The sequence below is a fragment of the Heterodontus francisci genome, chromosome 27, assembly GCF_036365525.1.
Source record: "Heterodontus francisci isolate sHetFra1 chromosome 27, sHetFra1.hap1, whole genome shotgun sequence".
NCBI lineage: Eukaryota > Metazoa > Chordata > Chondrichthyes > Heterodontiformes > Heterodontidae > Heterodontus > Heterodontus francisci.
This window is the reverse complement of record NC_090397.1, coordinates 28,615,273-28,636,451: the sequence shown is the minus strand read 5'-3', so window position 1 is coordinate 28,636,451 and position 21,179 is coordinate 28,615,273. Positions and strand designations below refer to the sequence as shown.

The following is a 21,179-nucleotide window of genomic DNA, read 5'->3' as shown; positions in this document are numbered from 1 at the left end:
AACTCTGTTTATACATCTTTATCCAGGGATTCTGCTGATCTTCTGCTGAAGTTTCAGTGACCAGTTGTGAGGATCCATGAGAAAATTCGCAGCGTATGGATTTTCAGCCTGGAAATGAAGTGGCTGCAAGGCGATCTTATGGAATTATATAAAATTGCTAAAGGATTGGAAGAAGTTAAATGCAGTAGTAGAACAAGGGGACACAGTTTCGAACTAATAAAAATAAATTTTACGACTGATATCAAAAACTTCTCCGAAAGATAAACAGTGATCCATGTGTGGAATAGACCTTCACAGAGGTAGATTTTAACTTTTAGGTGACCAACTGGCAGACTGCACCAGCCAGTCGCTCATACATGTGGCAAAAAGGTGGTCATGATTTTAAGGCTCTGACCTTGTATATATTGGGCTAATGAGCTGCGGGCCACCAAACATAAATAAGAAACGAGAAAGCCAGATACAATAGATTAAGGAAGAGATGCAAAAGTTGTTAATCACTAAACTTAAAGAAAGAGAGCAAGGTACAGGAACTTATAAAATAAAGGAATTATCAAGGGTGGGTAGATGTATTACATTTGGTCTATGAGTTATATCAGATTAGGAATGTTGTCTGTTGATTCCATGTCCAGAGTGTTGGGAGCTATTTCTTCTTATGACTTTGCGTATGGATCATTGGGAAAGATGCATAATTAAATATTTGCACTTGTGCTCAAGATCATTGCTTTTATTAAATTTGCAGTTTTGCAAAATGAAAACAATAGTCATTATGAATGAATAATCAAGGAGACAACATACACAATACTAATTTTTATAAAATGAACTTATATTGCTCCGGCGATTTGATTGCGAACAGCAAAACATAAAACCGTTCTGACAAAATATCACAATTCCACATTAATGTTAGTATTTTAAAACATTTTATACACTTTATATTATGTAAAATCTTAATTTTAAAAGTTACAAAGAGTAAGTGATAATACTAACGCACAAAACAGGAGTTTACTATGCCAAACAATTTTTGTAGTCATTGCCCTTCTCTACAATAAAATCTTTAATGCTGGTCACATTTTTTTCAAGGTCAGACAAATAATCTGTTTTCTCTTTCATTTTCTTATTTCCATCTTGTAACCGTTTCTCTAGGTCTGTAAATGCAGAAAACAAAATCAGTTAATATTATATCACTATTTACCATCTATTGTCCTCACTATTAGATTATTAGTCAACATTCTTTCCGTTCACTTGCTACTGACATTATTGATGTGTTTCCTGTGTCACACTCTGATGGAGAGAGAGTGCTTGTATTGATTTTCAAATGGTGCCTGCATCTTTGCATCAGGATACCCTGAATCTTTGGAAATCCTGTGCATCCAATTTTGGATGCCTTAAGTGATTTTTGTTTTAGAACATTACAGCGCAGTACAGGCCCTTAGGCCCTCGATGTTGCGCCGACCTGTGAAACCATCTGACCTACACTATTCCATTTTCATCCATATGTCTATCCAATGACCACTTTTGCACTTTTTTTGGCAAGTTTTGAGGTTTAACAAACTCACTACAAAAGCTTCAATCATCTTCAGTATTATACAATGCCAGCATCATTTCAAACAGCGGCTTGGAAGGACCCTGCAGAAAGAACATTGAATGCAGCTGTAACTTCCAACAGTAAAGATAGAGCAATGGGATTCACAGAAATAGTGAGCAGCTGTGCAGCAACTCAAGTACCTCTTACAGTCATACCATCTTCCTCTGATACTGCTGTTCTGGGTCCATTCTTCACCTAAAAATCCTTACACTTAGATAAGGAGCTCTTCTGAAACACTCTCCCTGGAGCTACGGCTCGTTACGTTCCACTTTAGAAACAAAATGGCTAAAAGTTGTGCCAATTGAATTGGTGAGACAATAGAGTTCTTGGCATGCTTTTGAAGCTTGTTTGATTAGATCCAAGCTTTGTGTGTGACAGAGAACTTATAGTGAACAATGTGAATGATCAGTGTATGTAGGTTTCCAACTGCTGTCAAGTAATTGGTAGTTTGACAGTCTTCAACTTGGTGAAAGACTTGAATTTAAAAAAAAAAGCCTTGAGATGTGAGCATTGCTGGCAAGGCCAACATTTATTGTCCGTCCCTAGTTGCGCCAGTAGAAGATTGGCTAAAAATCCAATTTTTAGCAACTATGCTGACATCATGTGAACTCTTAGCAAAGCACAAGTTGTGTATTTTTTTAATTCATTCATGGGATGTGGCCAGGCCAGCATATATTGCCCATCTCTAATTGCCCTTGAGAAGGTGGTGGTCTGCTGCCTTCTTGAACCGCTGCAGTCCATGTGGGGGTAGGTACACCCACAGTACTGTTAGGAAGGAAGTTCCAGGATTTTGACCCAGCGACTGTGAAGGAACAGCAATATAGTTCCAAGTCAGGATGATGTATGGGTATTTTATACTGTATTTTTAAAAATCCATGATTAATAAATGAATAAAACACTACAACAATGAAGAGGCTGGACTCCATCCAAATCATCCAACATATTTCCCAGTGCTGTTGGTGTTAACAATGGCTACCTACCTGTAATTCTTTTCAGTTTTTTTTCCAGGTCTTTTGCCAGATCAGTAGCCTCTCGTTGCAATTGTTTTGCTTTTTGTTTTCCATCTGTTGGTATCTCCTGTACTTTGAATGTGCTTAATTTTACATAAGCCTCATTCAATTTTTGAAATTCCTTCAATAATCAAAACAAATATCTTCAAACAAATCAGATAATTTACAAGTACCAAATAAAGAGAAAAATCTGATAATTGAGAAAACACATTAAAATGGTTTAGAAATATAGAATAATAGGGCTTTACAAATAGAAGGAGGTAATTCACGCTCCAGTCAGCTTAAAATATCTATGCTAGCTCAGTGGCGGAGCAATCCAAACCTAATTCCACAGTTCTGTCCTCTATAACCTTATATTTACCTTTGTTTCAAATGTTTACTCCTTTTCCCCCAAAGATGCAATGGTCTCTCTGATCGTGGCCTAACCATTGCCTTGTACAAATTTATTATTACCCCTTTGCGCTTTATATCACTATGTCTGCAGACTTTATGGCCTTCTCCATTATGAACAACAGTCATTAACCCTAAACCTTTAATTCCTCAGCCCAGATCTAGTTTATGAGATGGTGGTTCTTTTCCCAGAGTATAGTGGACTTCTGGATAGGCTGGCCGCTTGTGTAGTGGATGCCGATTCATAATATTCCTTCAAGTAAGAGCTGGACCTTAATCTGGCTGGGGCACAAAGCACCTCATTGAAAAGGTAGGTGCTGTATAGAATTAATGGGGCCAGAGTGATGATCTGACCGGTTTTGATGAGTCGGAGAGAAATCTCCCAATTTTCTTCCCCCAAATTGGCCTGGGCTTTTACCTAGTTTTCACTTCTCCCAGAAGATCATGTGGTTTTGGGTGGTGTGGAGCGAGTATTGTGATACTGAAAAGTATTGATATTCGCCTGAAAATGTGCTACGGTGAATGGTGATTTTAATTCATCGGTTGGAAACCTACATTAAACTTTTAGAAAGGAAAGCTGGAGTCCTACATTCAGCTTTTTAAAAACTGGCAGCTAAGATGGCCACCACAATTTGCATTGAAATACCTCACATTCCGAGGCATTGAAGTGGAGATGCATGTCTAAATAGCTCTCACCCAGAACAATGGCTCGAACAGTTGAGTGAATTATCTGGTATCACTCTAGTTAGCAAGACATTCAAAGCTATCTTGGAGCATTCACTAGTGATGAACCTCCATGGGTAAACATTGAAACAATAAGACCTGAGAGAGGTTTTGGATTCTTAGACTGGAATTTCATGAAAATGAAAAAAAAATACACAAAGAATAATGTGACAGTCTCCTCAATCTGTGTGAAACCTTGGAAGTTTCTGTTACACGCAGCAGACAAGCTTTGAGAGCTAATCAGTGCAGGATCCCAATGGAGCTGTGTCTGTGTGTGTCTCTCTCTCCAGGTATACTGAAAGCTTTGAATCCTGTCCAAGTCTATCATCGCTACAGGCAGAGACCCCGGGGGAGAAAGCCACCTACATCACTGTCTCCAAGAAAACCCTGAACCAGGTGGACCAGCTGTAAATGCACTTCTACCAGCCAGGAACTTCAGAACTACGAATTCAGCTGGAAGACAACTGAATTACCAGACCCCACAGATGATATATTTTTATTTGTTCTGGATTAGAATCCAACCAAACTATTCTTCATCACTCTGTAATCTATTTGTGTGTGTGATTCTCGTGTGTGTGCGTGAAGGTTGGAGCACAGTTTATTATTTTTACTTAGATTGGGTTTTGATTTTAAGTACAATAAACTAACCTCTTTCTTGTTTAAACTCAAGAAAACCTGTCTGATTGGTTCTTTTATGATCATAGCGCATAAAGAGTTAAACACTCACTGAATTGATAAGCACATTCACAATTTAAAAGAAATAAATCATGTTGCGGTCAAACAAGGAGGGGGACGAGAGGGGAACCTTTCGACCCCTCCTCAACTGATCATAACAATATTAACCACCCCAAAGATGAGCCGGAGAGGATTAAAAATTGGGGACTGCATGCGGCAGCTGCCATTTTTAAGGTGGCGGTTAGTGTGCCGTGCATGTGTCCCATCTGGGAGAGATCGGACATGTCATTATGGTATTTATATCAAGCTCTCTCATTGCAGTTGGGAGCCTTATTTAAGTTTAACAGTTGCTGGGCAGATTTTGGGAAACCTGGCAGCTAAATGGAGATGGCTGCAGAAGGTAAGTGCTCTTTTAGAGCACTACAGGAGTGCTTCCCCCGGCCTCTCTTACAAAGCTTTGGCCGCCTTTCTGTTGATGCCTGTCTCTTCTCGCTGTCGGGATTGGCCAACCACCAACTCCCCTCCACCACCAACCTCTTGCCCCAATCTGCCACTCCCACCCGATTGCCAAATTCTGACCCATCCCTCACCAAATATTGCTGTTTCTCAATTGCTGGGGATGGTCCCCAGTTGTCACAGCCACTGGTTTTCCTGCCTGGCAACCAGCCAGTCTGGCAATCTGATCAGCTGCCAGGTGGAAAACAGAAGAAAAAATTGATAAGTTCCCATGTTAAATTCAGCAGCACCTCCATGTCCCAAGGATTTCTGGCTGCTTCCCCCATCTCCCTAGTACCATGCACCTCTGCACTCTACCCACCTTCCTGTAACTATTGGGGCCAAGTTATTACAATTGCGTGTGACTGGTTGGATGGATCTTTCCGTCATTGTTTGTATGTTTGTAACTAAATTTCTATTCATATTGCAATATAACTCGGTGGATACTTGACCACTAAAGAAAACCTATGCCTTTACATCTTCCAAAAACAAAAGACCTGCTCCCTACTGGAGTGCCTTGAACCATGGCCCCCGAAGTGAAATACATTGTGCTAACCTGCTGTATCATTGGGTTTGCACCAAGAGATGTTAATTGTTGAGTACATTCCTGACATACTAACTGGTAACTAATATAATAAGCATCATTGTACCTAAATTTAGTTTTTATTCACTGTATTACATATTACTTACAGCATGGAAAAAGGCTATTCAGTCCAGTAGGTCCATACCGGAATTTATGCTCCACAAAAACCACCTTCCGCCCTTCTTCACCTAACCTCATCAACATATCTTCCGATTCCTTTCTCCCTCTCGTGTTTATCCAGCTTCCCCTTAAATGCACCAATCCTAGTTACCTCAACTACTCCCTGTAGGAATCGTAAGGATTTAGTAATACCATTGCATTATAATTTTACAAAGATAAGATTAAAATAATTACTTGTTCAGCTTCCTCAGCTTGGGTCTTTGCTTCGTTCGCTTTCTCCATTGCCTTTTCAGTTGCTATCTTGTTGTTATGGTTTTTGTTTCTCAGTTCTTCAGTTTCATTTTGTAACTTTATTAGATTGTTCATTAAATGCATAAGATTGTCAGAAATTGACTTGGTTTTCTCATTAAGCTGTCAAGAGGAGATTAAAATATGAAAGCCTAAACATTGTAAGTCGAGAAAAATTGCAAATTAGTGATCTTTCATTGACTAGCATGGGTTTTAGTATTGCAAGAAATTCAAATTAAAACCCAATTTAAAAGGTGTATGACAGCGCCTGGTTGGTAACACAAAAGAGAATCATGTGTAGTATAGGGAATTTAGAAGGGAAGCAAAAAGATTTGAAATGCTAAGAAAGGCTATGACAAAATAATGGCAGGTAATATAAAGGGAAAATATAAAGGATTTTATAACACAAAAAGTAAAAGAATAGATTAAAAAAGGGGTGGCACTGATTAGAAATGAAAAATGAAATCTTATGCAGGATGAAGCAGCAAGATACTAAATGAGCATTTTGCTTCAGTTTTCAAAGAAGAGTATGGAAGTGGAAATGAAATGGTATAAGACAGGGTTGTCCAATCTTGTCACGTGGGGGGCCACATTAGAATTTTTGGCTTACGGGGCCGGGGGGTGGAGGGGGGGTGGTCAGTGAGACAATTTCAGAAAGATAAAGGCATTAAAATTTATCTTGCTATTAATCAAATCAACAACAAAGGTGCGTTTTTGTGAAGAAGCTTTAAATGAGAAGACTAATTTATTGACTTACTTCCTGGTCACTATATTGGACACAGATTTAGTGAGACACCTGACATTGTTTTTTCCTTGCACAAGTAGTCAATCTTTGCCCACACACTTCTTGTAGCAATGGGGAATATTCTGGATAGATGTCATTCTATCAGGAGTGATCGTGATCACTTTCTTTCCCTCTCTCTCTGCCCCCTCTCTTTTTCTGTGTCCGCCCTCTCTCTCTCTGCCCTCTCTCTCTGCCCCTCTCCCTCTGTCCCCCCTTTTCCTCTCTCTCTCTCTCTCTCTCCCTGTCCCCCTCTCTCTCCCTTTCTCTTTCTCTGTCCCCCTTTCTCCCTCTCTCTCTGACAGTTGCAGAGAGCAGGAACGCTCAGCAAATGGTTGAAGAGTATTTTTTTAAATCGCAAGTCAGTTTCACAGCTGACGGATCCAGACATTGGGAAAAGCAGTTTCTGAACTTCGGACAGATCTGGGGTCTTCTGGCGGCCTTTTAAAAAAACTCCAAATCTGTCTGAAGTTCAGAAACTGCCGTTCCTGATGTCAGGATCTGTCAGCTGTGAAACTAACTTGCGATCTTTTTTAAAAGCCAGTCTGACAATATGGAATTTCTCCTCTCCAATCACGGATCCCTGGTGTGGATGAGGAACGGCCCCAGGTACAGTTTACATCCGCTGGGCAGATAGAAACCTTTGGCGGCCTGGATCCTAGTCTGCAGCTATATGTTGGACAACACTGGTATACGAGGAGGAGTGGAACATTTGGTTAGGATAATGACAGATAAGGAATATTGAACAAAAATGGTGGAACTCAAAGTGGAAAAGATATTGGGCCTGATGCCATACATTGCAGTACTCTGGGAGAAGTTGGGGAAGAAATAGGGGTGGAAATAGGTGTTAGCTGTAGCTCAATTGGCAGCCCTATTTCACCTCTAAGTCAGAAGGTTGTGGGGTTAAGTCCCATTTGAGGACCTGAGCACAAAAATCAAGGATGACACTTCAGTATAGTACTGAGGGAGTGCTGCACTGTCAGATGTGCCATCTTTCAGATGAGCCATTAAATTGACCTGCCCTTTCAAGTGGATATAAAAGATCCCATGGTACTATTTCAGAGAAGAGCATGGTGTTCAGTGTCCTGGCCAGTATTCATTCCCCAATCACATCACAAAAACAGACTATCTGGTCATTATCACATTGCTGTTTGTAAGAGCTTACCGTGTGCAAATTAGTTGCCATGTTTCCTACATTACAACAGTTACTACACTTCAAAAGTGCTTCATTAGTTGTAAAATGCATTGAGGTATTCAGTGGCTGCAAAAGGTGCTGTATAAATGCAAGTCTTTTTGTTTCTCTGTCCATAATTTTTCAATCATCCTTAGATATGGAATTTAATGCTAGTGTAACATTGATGTTCAAAAAGTCTAAACCAGTTAAGAAATGATGTTAATATAAACAAAAATCAAAATTTTAAACTGAAGTGATGGGAGGTGATTGATAGAATTGATGTGTACCCACACAGTAAATGCATTCAAAAATAATATTGCGACACTTAGCGACCTGATCAATGATTCCTCTGAGGTCTATATTAATATACACAGTTCTTTCAGAAACATGAAAATTGATTAGCTGCAGCACTATGTTTAACTTCTGTACTGGGTGAGGTGGTCTCTCAACATCCTATTTTCCATCCTCAGCAGTTACCAAACGAGCGGTCATCTGCCTTTTTAGAAAATGCATCTATTGAACTTGTTGCTATGGGAGCATTGCATGAAGCTAAAGTAAAATGGATTCTTTAAACAGTAACACAACATTGGAAACTAGACACCATGGGGGGGAATTTAATTCCCCCTTTGGGAGTGGGCTGTGAGGCAGGGAGGGGCCATAGAATTGGGAGGGAGGATGGGTGGTTGCGGCCTCTGCCACATGGGGAGGTTGCCCAGTAAAACCAGGCAGCCTCCCTGTGGGCTGGTTGGGGGAGAGGGGGCAGCTAGATGCCTTCTTGGGTGATCTATGGCCCATGGAGAGTCCCCAGAAGCAAAGGCCATCCCCATGCCAATACCTGCCTGCCTTCAACAGCCACCCACCCATCCCCCTCTCTGGGGCCTGCCTGACCTGCCCTGTCGAGCCCGCCTCACATACGTTCAATCCAGGGCTCCAGCGCTGCTCATGGTGCCAAGCCTACCTGCAGTCCCAGCAGTGGTCACCGTTCCCAGTAGCACTGCTGAGATGTCGGCCCTCTGATTGGCCGGCAGCTCTTGGGGGGTGGGGGGGGGGGGCGAGACTCCTGTCCTGAAAGGAACGGGGACCCCAGCCGCTGGGCAGTTAATTGCCTGAGCGCCGTTAAATACAAAAAGGGGTCCCCCAAATGGCTGAGGCGGTGCTCCCTTGTATTCCTGGCTTGGTGTCGGGAGCCCCGCTGCCAGCACAAAATTCAGCCCTATATTTAAAAAAAACTGGGAATGTACGTAAGGAAGGTGATACTATTGAGATTTAGTTCACAGTTCATAATATTATTGGAATCCTTTTGAGAGTGCCGCAGCGTTTTAACAGAATCTTGACCAAGTGACACTCTCTATCATCTCTATTGTCGTCGTAATTCATCCAAACTTTGTAAATAGAAGGAAAAGCTGTTGTATAGTTTAATATAATGCAAGGGGACTAAGACATATTAAAAATTACCTGACATGTTGATAAAGAAACCAAACATTATCTCATGAATGTCTGGATTTTTAAAGTTATCAATTTAACTTTTAGTTAAAATTGAGGTCCTTCCTATTTACCTCTGAAATCTTAGTCTTGGAATTATTTAGGTTATCAGTGATCTTCTTTATTGTGTTGGTAACTTCTTTTTGGACTTCTTTAACTTTGTCCAGATCTTCCTGCAGTTTCTTTGGGCTTGGGATCTCTTGAGCTGCTTTCCTAAGAATTGACATATAAAATTTGCAAATCATTGATATACCATGGAAAGTTAATACATTATGACACTTTTAAAATGTGAATAGATTAATGTCTGATTGCTAATGTTGAAACAATGTTGTCCAGGATCTTATATTCAAATGGAATCATGCCATAGACAAACTGAGGAGCAGTAGGATTAGACAATTGCACATATTTGTAAAACTCAATCATTATAAGGTCCTTGGGTAGAAAGCACATTAGTTGGGCAGTGTGTTATTCATACTCACGTGACCCCATTGTTTCAAATTTTGTAGAATTTGCTTCATTTACATGGCGTGAATGAGTTCCTGTCCCATATTGAGCCTGTGGTTGAGAACTTGCCATGTGGGTCTATGAAGTCACATGTAAGCAACCCTTAATGGCTAGCTAAAAGGAACAATGGGTGAATTTAAAGGCTGCTAACATTTTAATGTATGCTTCAACCTTTGATATTGGGCAACAAAGAAGCTTTGTGACATTATCCACAGGCATGTAGTAACTTTGACATGTATGTTGACAACATCCAACTCTACCTCTCCACCACCATCCTCAGTATCATGACCATTTCTGTGTTGTCAGACTGTTTGTTGCGGATGAGTCAGAACCTCCTTCATCTCCACACTGGGAAGAATAAAGCTAATTTATGACCTCCTGTCAAAAACTCAATATCTTTGCATCATTTACATGTCCTTCCCCAGTTGATCATTCAGGGTAAACCAGACAGTGTGCACAGTGAGTGACCCATTGAATCCTGAGCTTTCATCTCCACAATATCATTGCCTCTGCCCTTTCCTCATTTCTGTTGCCACTAAATTCTTCATGCACATTTACATTACCTCCAAACTTCTCTAACGCTTTCCTTAGCAGGACTGGGTGTTAAATATTCCTGGATACAAGGTGTTCAGGAAAGATAGAAAAGGAAAAAAAAGGGGAGGAGTTGATTAAGGAGAGCATTGCAGTGCTGGAGAGAGAGGGGTTAGGGACGGAATCTATTTGGCTAGAGCTACCAAAAAAGGTGCAATTACATTGCTCGGTGTACTATAGGCCCCAACTACTGGAAAGGATGAAGAGGAACAAATTTGCGAGGAAATTACAGAGAGATGCAAGAATTATAGACTATTTAAAATGGGGAACTTTAATTATCCAAATATAGACTGGAATAGCAGTAGTATAAAGGGCAGAGAAGGGAAAGAGTTCCTAGAGTGTGTCCAGGAAAATTTTCTGCAGTAGTATGTTTCCAATGGGAGGGGAGGCACTGCTGAACCTGGTTCTTGGGAATGAGAAGGCCAAGTGGATCAAATATCAGTATGACAACATTTAGGGGACAGTGATCATTGTATCATAAGGTTTAGGTTGGTTATGGAAAAGGACAAAGAACAATCTAGAGTAAGAATAATTAACTGGGGGAAAGCCAACTTTAATGGGGTAAGAATGGATCTGGGCCGAATAAATTGGAATCAAAGGTTGGCAGGAGAAACAGTAGTTGAAAAATGGGCTACCTTCAAAGAAGAAATAGTTTGGGCATAGTCAAGGTATATTCCCTTGAAGGGGAAAAGTATGGCAAACAAATCCAGAGCTCCTTGGATGACAAAAGAGATAGAGATGAAGATGAAGAAGAAAAAATGTGCTTATGACAGATGTCAGATGGATAATACAATGGAGAACCAGGCTGAATATAGAAGGATCAGAGGGGGAAGTGAAAAAGCAAATAAGAGAAGCAAAGAGAGAGTATGAAAAGAGACTGGCAGCTAACATAAAAGGGAATTCCAAAGCCTTCTATAGGCATATAAATAGTAAAAGGGTGGTAAAAGGTGGCGTAGGGCTGATTAAGGACCAAAAGGGGGATTCACACATGGAGGCAGGGGGAATAGCTGATGTATTAAATGCATACTTTGCATCTGTCTTTAGCAAGGAAGAAGATGCTACCTAGACCACAGTGAAAGAGGAGATAATTAATACACTACAAGGATTTAAAATTGATAAGGAGGAGGTATTAGATAGGGTGTCTCTAATTAAAGTTGATAAAGCACCAGGGCTGGATGAGTTGCATCCAAGGAAACTGAGGAAAGTGAGAGTAGAAATTGCAGAGGCTCTGGCCATAGTTTTCCTGTCTTCCTTAGACTCAGGGGTGGTGCCAGAGCACTGGAGAATTCCAAACTTTACACCTTTGTTCAAAAAAGGATGTAAAGATAAGCCCAGCTACTACAGGCCAATCAGTTTAACTTCAGTGGCGGGGAAACTTCTAGAAGCAATAATTCGCGGCCAAATAAAGTCACATGGACAAATGTGGTTTAATTAAGGAAAGCCAGCATGATTCGTTGAAGGAAAATCATGTTTAACTAACTTGCTGGAGTTTTTTGAAGGGGTAACAGAAAGGATCGATGAGGGCAATGCTGTTGATGTGGTGTACGTGGACTTTCAAAAGGCGTTTGATACAGTGCCGCACAACAGACTTGTAAGCAAAGTTATAGCTCATGGAATAAAAGGGACAGTAGCAGCATGGATACAAAATTGGTTGAGTGACAGGAAAGACAGAGTAGTGGTTAATGGATTAAAAACAAGAAATGCTGGTAATACTCAGCAGGTCTGGCAGCATCTGTGTTTTTATTTCAGATTTTCAGCCTCTGCAGTATTTTGCTTTTATTTTAGTGGTTAATGGATGTTTTTAGAGCTGGACGAATGGTTACAGTGGAGTTCCCCAGGGGTCAGTGTTGGTACCCTTGGGGAGGAATTTTATGCTGGCGGCAGGGGTCTCGATGTCAGGGGAAACTGACACCTAGATCCCCGCATCACCTCTTTTCTGAAGGACCACCAAATCTAGTGCCAATTAGGCACTTAAGTGGACAGTGGAAGGCCTTCCATAGGATTTAGGACCCTGTCGCCGGAAGTCCCGGCTTTGCAGTGATGCCAGCCAATCATGTAGCATCCATTTCTGCTCTGTAAAGCACCTTAAGGTATTTCCTTCATTAAAATGATTATTTTACAAATTGTTGCTTTTGTTGTTGATATACTTTGGCCATTGTGGCTATCAGAGATGCACAATTTTCCATACAAAGAACAGTACAGCACAGGAACAGGCCATTTGGCCCTCCAAGCCTGCGCCGATCTTGATGCCTGCCTAAACTAACTTCTGCACTTCCGGGGCCCATATCCCTCTATTCCCTTCCTATTCATATATTTGTCAAGATGTCTCATAAACGTCGCTATCGTATCTGCTTCCACCACCTCCCCTGGCAGCAAGTTCCAGGCACTCACCACCCTCTGTGTAAAAAACTTGCCTCGCACATCCCCTCTAAACTTTGCTCCTTGCACCTTAAACCTATGTCCCCTGGTAACTGACTCTTCCACCCTGGGAAAAAGCTTCTGACTATCCACTCTGTCCATGCCGCTCATAACTTTGTAAACCTCTATCATGTCGCCCCTCCACCTCTGTCGTTCCAGTGAAAACAATCCGAGTTTTTCCAACCTCTCCTCATAGCTAATGCCCTCCAGACCAGGCAACATCCTGGTAAACCTCCTCTGTACCCTCTCCAAAGCTTCCACGTCCTTCTGGTAGACCAGAATTGCACGCAATATTCTAAGTGTGGCCTAACTAAGGTTCTGTACAGCTGCAACATGACTTGCCAATTTTTATACTCTATGCCCCGACCGATGAAGGCAAGCATGCCGTATGCCTTCTTGACTACCTTATCCACCTGCGTTGCCACTTTCAGTGACCTGTGGACCTGTACGCCCAGATCTCTCTGCCTGTCAATACTCCTAAGGGTTACATGACCATCTTTGTAAATCAGTTGGCAGGACAACAAGATATCTTTAAACAAGTCATATTTTCTGTTTTCCATGGACCACATTTGCAAAGAATTTCATGTACAGGAACTTGATCATGTAATAATAAGCTAACAGGAGATCGTAAACATACAAATCCTTTCATCTACATTTTCTGGAAATAGTTAAGTTTGGGGGATGCATGTTTCAACAAGTTAGGGAATATGTAACCAGTTTGCAGCAGAGAAATATTCTAAATAAATATGAAGATGCTATAAACTGTCAGCAGTATGTTATAGCATAATAATTAACTATGCAGATTATTGAAATATAACCCTACATACTCAGCTTTCATTGCACGTTTCAAAAGCGTCTTTGCTTCTTGAGAGCGGTTGTTCAGTTTTTCCACTTCTTTATCAATGTCTTTAATGTCAGAAAGTATATCCTGAATTTGTTTGCTTTTGTTCTTCACTTCCTCGGGAGTAATGGGTAACTTGATAGAAAGAACATGGTTTACAATTTTTTCAAGGTCTTCAGAGGAAACACCGTCGACTTGAATTGGAAGAGAAAGGTCAAACACAAGTTAGCTTTGCAAAAGAAATATAAAGGACACATTTCTCAAACAATCTGAGGTAGAATTATAATTTTTGTGGAAGTAAGTCCATACTGTCACTGCTTGTATTGAATGGCTAGTTTGACAGATGCCATAATTTTGGTGTAATTTGGAGAGTATTTCTCTTTCTCCCTTTCTAAAACTAGGGCATTTTTTCAAACTAGCAGCTGAAAAATTAAATATTTAAATCGGGCTAAGTATATCAGTAAGGACATTAATAAGAGTATTAGTGCAGAGCAGGTCTAGAGGCATTAAGTATAAATAATAGTTTGAACAAGATACTAACTAGATTGTAAAAGAGGGAATAGAGGTTATTTGTTTTAGATTTGATTGAATAAAGAGTATAAAAACAAAAATCTAAAGCCAATGTGTTAATTTATCATATAATTAAAATCAATGCTCATTTAGTCAATCAGATCTATGGGATAAAGTTAAAAATTAAATAATAAGGGATAGTAAAACTAAAGAAGTCTGTTTTTTTCAGTAAATTAAAATCTCAGATTTTTGGAAAGTAAGAGTTAAGTAAAAACATTTCAGTTAACCTCCCTATAAAATAAAGTGACGTCAGCACAGGAGAAGCAGCTGATTGACGAATAGCTGGTGAGTCATTTTTTATTTATGTAGTAAGTTTAATAGTCTAATAAATAGAGGTATGGCAGGGCAGCGCGAACCCTTGGCGTGCGCATCCTGTTTCATGTGGGAATTCCAGGACGATTCTCGTGTCCTGGATAACCATATATCCAGGAAGTGTCATCAGCTGCAGCAGCTTGAGCTCCAGGTTTTGGAGCTTGAGCAGCAGCTGGCATCAGTGTGGCACATCCATGAAGTTGAGAGTTTTGTGGATAGCGCGTTGTAGATGCGGTCACCCCCGCAGCTTAAGGGTATGTTGACAGAGTGGGAATGGCAGTCAAAAAGGACCAGGCAGGCAATGCAGGAGTCCTTGAGTACATCTCACTCTCCAACCAGTATTACAATATAAATACTGGTGACAGTGATGGTTCGTCTTGTGTGTGCAGCTGGAGCCTAGTCCATGGCATCACGGCTGGCTCAGCTGTATCAGGGAACAGGAGGAAGATTGGAAAAAATTACGATAGGGGATTTGGTAGTTAGGTGAACAGACAGGCGTTTCTGCAGCCGCAGACATGAATCCAGGATGATATGTTGTCTCCCTGGTGCCAGGGTCAAGGAGCGGCCGCAGAACACTCTGAAGGGAGAGGGTGAAAAGGCAGTGTTCGCGGTGCATATAGTTACCAACAACATAGGAAGAAAAAGAGATGATGTTCTGAAGGGAGAGTTTAGGGAGCTAGGAAAGAAACTAGAAAGCAGGACCTCAAAGGTAGTAATTTCCAGATTACTCCTGGTACCATGTGCATGTGAGTATGGAAATAGGAGGATAAAGCAGATGGAATGCATGGCTGGGATGATGGTGCATGAGGGAGGACTTTAGATTCCTGGGACATTGGGACTGGTTCTGGAGGAGATGGGACCTGTACAGGCATACGGTTACACCTGAACAGAGTCGGGGCAAATGTCCTTGAGGGAAATTTGATGGCACTATTGGGGAGGGTTTAAACTAACTTGGTAGGGATGTTGGAACCAGGTGGTAATATTAGAGAGGAAAACCAAGGTGCACAGAGAATTGGGAGAGACAGATAGCAGTAGAATAGGAAATATTAAGGTATTAGGTGGTGTCAGAATAAGAGTGAATGTAATAAGGTCTAAATTAGGTGTCCAGTACATGTATGTGAATGCACGGATTGTGGTAAATAAGATTGGTCAGCAGGTGCAGATAGCCAAGTAGAAATTGGGTGATAACAGAGACATGTCTCAAAAAAGAGCAGGACTGGGTACTAAATATTCCTGGATACTAGGTGGTCAGGAAAGATAGGGAAGGAAAGAAAGGAGGAGGGGTAGCAGTATTGATTAAGGAGAACATTATAATGCTGGAGAGAGAGGATATCCTAGAGGGGTCAAGGACAGAATCTGTTTGGTTAGAGTTAAGAAACAAAAGAGGTACAATTACATTGCTGGGTGTAGTCTTTAGGCCACCAACAAGTGGGAAAGATAATGAGGAACAAATGTGCAAGGAAATTACAGACAGTTTCAAGTAGTTATAATGGGGGACTTTAATTATCTTAATATAGACTGGGTTAGTAATAGCATAAAGGGTAGAGGGTGGCAAGAGTTTCTGAAGTGTATTCAGGAGAATTTCTACATCAGTATATTACCAGTCCAACGAGGAAGGAGGCATTGTTGGATCTGGTTCAAGGGAATGAGGTGGGTCAGGTGAATCAAGTGTCAGGAGAGAAATATTTAGGGGACAGTGACCAAAGCATCATAAGGTTTAGGTTAACTATGGAAAAGGACAAAGAGCAATCCAGAGTAAAAATAATTAATTGGGGGAGGGCAAACTTCCATGAGGTGAGAATGGATCTGGCCAAGGTAAATTGAAATCAAAGACTGGCAGGCAAAACTGTAACTGAACAATGGGCTGCCTTTAAAGAGGAGATAGTTTAGGTACAGTCAAGGTATGTACCCACGAGGGAAAAACGTAGGGCAAATAAATCTAGAGTTCCCTGGATGACAAAAGAGCTAGAGAGTAAGATGAAGCAGTAAAAGGGTGCATATTACAGATGCCAGGTGGATAATAGAATTGAGAACCAAGCTAAATATAGAAGGTTCAGAGCAGAAGAGAAAAAAACAAATAAGAGAAGCAAAGAGAGAGTATGAGAAGAGACTGGCAGCTAAAAAAAAGGAATCCAAAAGTCTCCCATAGGCATATAAATGATAAAAAGGTTTTAGAAGGAGGAGTGGGGCTGATTAGGAACCTAAAAGGGGATTTACACATGGAGGCATGGCAGAGGTACTAAACGAGTACTTTGCATCTGTTTTTACCGAGGAAAAAGATGCTGCCCAAATAATAGTAAAAGAAGAGGTAGTTGAGACACTGGACAGGCTAAAAATTGATAAAGAAGAGGTATTAGATAGGCTGAAACAAAAACAAGAAGTGCTGGAATCACTCAGCAGGTCTGGCAGCATCTGTGGAAAGAGAAGCAGAGTTAACGTTTCGGGTCAGTGACCCGAAACGTTAACTCTGCTTCTCTTTCCACAGATGCTGCCAGACCTGCTGAGTGATTCCAGCATTTCTTGTTTTTGTTTCAGATTTCCAGCATCCGCAGTATTTTGCTTTTATATTAGATAGGCTGGATGTACTTAAAGCTGATAAGTCACCAGGACCAGATGAGATGCATCCAAGGATATGGAGGGAGCTAAGAGAGAAAATTGTGGAGACACTGGCCATAATCTTTCACCCCTTCTTAGATACAGATATGGTGCCAGAGGACTGAAGAATTGCAAATGTTACACCCTTGTTCAAAAAGGGTGTCAGGGTAAACCTAACAACTACAGGCCAGGTGGTGGGAAAGCTTTTAGAAATGATAATTCGGGACAACATTAACAGTCACTTGGATAAATGTGGATTAATTAAGGAAAGCTAGCACAGATTTGTTAAAGGAAAATCATGTTTAACTAACTTGATTGAGTTTCTTGATGAGGTAACTGAGAGGGTCGATGAGGGTAATGTGGTTGATGTGGTGTACATGGACTTCCAAAAGGCATTTGATAAAGTGCCACGTAACAGGCTTGCCAGCAAGGTTAGAACCATGGAATAAAAGGTTCAGTAGCAGCATGGATACGAAGTTGGCTGAATGACAGGAAACAGAGTAGTGGTGCATGGTTGTTTTTCAGACTGGAGGAAGATATATTGTGGGGTGTTAGGACCCCTGCTTTTCTTGATATACATTAATGACATAGACTTGGGTGTACAGGCCACAATTTCAAAATTTGCAGATGACACAAAACTTGGAAATATTGTGAACTGTGACGAGGGTGGTGATAAACTTCAAGAGGACATAGACAAAATGGTGGAATGGGAGGACACATGGCAGATGAAATTTAATGCAGAGAAGAGTGAAGTGATTCATTTTGGTAGGAAGAATGAGAAGAGGCAACATAAACTAAAGGGTACAATTCTAAAGGGGGTGCAGGAGTAGAGGGTTCTGGGGTATATGTGCATAAATCGTTGAAGGTGGCAGGGCAGGTTGCAAAAGCAGTTAATAAAACATATGGGATCCTGACTTTTATAAATAGGGGCATAGAATACAAAAGCAAGGAAGTTATGTTAAACCTGTATAAAACACTGGTTTGGCCTAAACTGGAGTATTGTTCTGGGCACCACACTTTAGGAAGGATGTGAAGGTATGAGAAAAGAAAAGATTCATAAGAATGTTTCCAGAGATATGGCACTTCAGTTACGTGGATACGTTGGAGAATTTGGGGCTGTTCTCCTTGGAGAAGACAAGATTAAGAGGTGTTCAAAATCATGAAAGGTCTGCAGAGAATAGATAGGGAGAAACTGTTCCCATTGGCAGAAGGATCCAGAACCAGAGGACACCGATTTAAGGTGATTTCAAAAGAAGTAACAATGACATGAGAAAAACTTTTTTTACGCAACGAGTGGTTAGGTTCTGAAATGCACTGCCCGGGAGTGTGGTGGAGGCAGATTCAATTGAGGCCTTCAAAAGAGAATTGGATAATTAATTATCGAAAGAGAAAAAAAATTGCAATGCTATGGGGAAAAGGCAGGGGAATGGGACTAGGTGAGTTGCTCTTGCAGAGACATGACAGGCCAAATGGCTTCCTTCTGTGCTGTACCCATTCTCTGATTCTATAATTGCATTAAACTCTTATTTTCTGTAGTGAACAAAACAGGGCTAATGTACTATTGTATAATGACTGAAACACCAGCTATTTTAGCACAGGTCTGTCAATTATAAGACAATTTGCAATTTTCCAAACTAGATATGTGCATCCTTAGGAACAGAGTTTAACAAGTTTCATTCCTCCTTTGAACATAAGAAAGCACAAACGAGTAAAATACCATTTATCCAATTAAACCCTTTCCTTTCACAACTATGTAGAACTGCATCATAGACTCTACTCATTTAATTTTCTGACGGAAGGTTGACAAACTTTCTGCAGCCACTGCCCAAGGGTAAGTCAGGTTGCAAAACTCCAGAATAGCTGCATTATCTAGTCATTCCTGAAAAGTTGCCTTCCTTAACATGACATTTCTAAGGCTGCAGGAGCTCAGGAACTATAATTTTCTTTATAACATTTGATTATCTCTGTAATTATTCTTTTCTCCCCATCAAATTCAGTTTGTTCTTTCTCCTTATCAACTTTCCTCCTACAATTTTCTCTCTCTCCTCTCCTTCCTTGATCTCTTGACCATTCACTGGGATACAGTTCCACAGGTGTCAGTTGCCCTATGATACCAAATGAATCTTCTTCCTGGGAAGAAAATACAATAAAGGTGGCAATAGGAAAGGAGCAGGACTAAGTACCTGTGAGAAACTTTTTCACTTTACTGATGACGGCTTTGGTTTCTTGCTTTTCCTGTTCAAGTTCACTCTTAGTCTTGGCTATCTTATCTGATAATTTGGTTGCTTTGTCCTTAGTTTCTTGTGTCATGTTTCTGATGGAATCAATCTGGAGAAAAAGGAAGGCTTGATTACTTGTGCACAAAGTTAAAGCCTTTCTGAATTTCTTGGTAAAAACAATCTCATTGGACAAGAAGACAGTTCTTTATATAAACATAAAACTGTAACATAACCTATAACCTTGTTTATTGTATTCTGCAGTTTTTCTAGGAGATGGTTCATCTGATCTCTTATTTCTTCTGCTCGGGTTTTTACATCATTTGCCACAGACAGAGCTCCGTTACAGTATGGGCCACCACATATTTTATTTCCAAAATCGTCTCGACATAAAGCTCCTCCACATAGATCTTCGTTACAGGATAAGTTCCCTTGTGCTCCACAAATCTACAAAATTAATTAAAGAAAATAATTTAAAGCATGATGCACAACATGACAAATGAAAATAAAGCTGCACTGAATACTTTTGGTGTTTCAAAGAAGAAGGTCACAAAAATTCATTCTGGTTATTTCTGAGAAGGTCTAGTAATATGCAAGCCAAATATAATATATATTATTCCCATATCGGCAGGATCTCAAACTATTCTTAACATTATTATTGGCAATCCACTCCTATCCAGCAGTAAATCTTAAAGGAGCAGTTCAGTACACTTTTTATTGTGCAGCTTAATAGTAATGTTTACTCTTTATTTTCTTTAATTTGTAATTGAAATATTATCTTGGAATAGTACAGACTTGATCAATCTCATTCGATTTGAGACCTTTTAGAAGATTAACAAGAATAATAAGACTGTTGTGTCCAGTATGCACATTATGGTGCCTGGGAAATTAAGTCATGTTGCATAACACTAGCAACACATAGTTGCTGCATCCAAATTGGAGAATGACCTAACGTTGAGAAGAATTATATGTTTATGTTCTTGCGGCAGTGGTACCACATTAACAACATTAATAATTCTGCTAGTAGGAAGCCAGGATTTCTGCTGTTTTAAGCAGCATAGTGCTAAAGGCTTTTGAGAAAGTTCCACACTAAATGCTATTAGTTAAATTTAAGGCTGCGAGGATTCATGGCAAACCTTGGGAATAGATAAGAAAGTGGCAGGAATCAGTGAATTCTCATTAGAGGAGTTAAATTGAATGGGGAAATGCTCAGTGGAGTGTCTTAGGACTTGGTCTTAAGATCACAATTGTTTCTAATTTACATAAATGACCTGGATTCAGAAACCCATTGCAAAATGGTCAAACTTGTCTATGATGCCAAACTAGCAGGTGCATTGGAATTAGAAAAAGCAGCTCAGAAACTTCAGAATAAGTTGGATGTAAGTGTTGGATGAAATTTAATATAGTCAAGTGCAAACATGAACATGGTGGAAAAATAAACTATAAACATACTCCAGGAATGGTGTTGAAATAACTAAGGATGAAGTTTAAAGAGACCTAGGATTATTCGTAGACTTGACATGAAACATGTACAACCAATGCAGAGCAGTGAATCAACAAAGCTAATAGATTGTTGAACTAAAAACAAAATACTGAGGATGCTGGAAATTTGAAATAAAAACAAAGTGCTGAAAGTACTCAGGAGGTCTGGCAGCATCTGTGCGGAGAGAAACTGAGTTGATGTTTCGAGTCAGATATGACTTTTTCAGAACCCAAATGTTAGGCAGGAAAAAGCACTCGGAACACATGAAGATTCCAGTTCATTTGACTCTTTTAATCCACTGGACACCAAGTATGTAAAGAAAGAGAGGAAAAACAAAAAAAAAACT

At 40.3% G+C, this 21,179-nt stretch overlaps 1 protein-coding gene across 1 annotated transcript in view; it reads right to left on the bottom strand.

Annotated features, from left to right (window-relative positions):
• Positions 1-752: 752 nt before the first annotated feature.
• The window catches only part of LOC137384718 (laminin subunit beta-4-like), a 148,924-nt gene continuing 128,497 nt past the window's right edge, over positions 753-21,179 (bottom strand). Inside the window, exons 29-35 of the mRNA XM_068059036.1 lie at positions 19,594-19,797; positions 19,318-19,462; positions 13,644-13,851; positions 9,378-9,516; positions 5,813-5,989; positions 2,563-2,713; positions 753-1,142 (exon numbers count right to left, since the gene is read on the bottom strand). Coding sequence (XP_067915137.1) covers positions 1,003-1,142; positions 2,563-2,713; positions 5,813-5,989; positions 9,378-9,516; positions 13,644-13,851; positions 19,318-19,462; positions 19,594-19,797 — 1,164 coding nt within the window. The 3' untranslated portion in view covers positions 753-1,002. The remainder of the gene's footprint in view (positions 1,143-2,562; positions 2,714-5,812; positions 5,990-9,377; positions 9,517-13,643; positions 13,852-19,317; positions 19,463-19,593; positions 19,798-21,179) is intronic.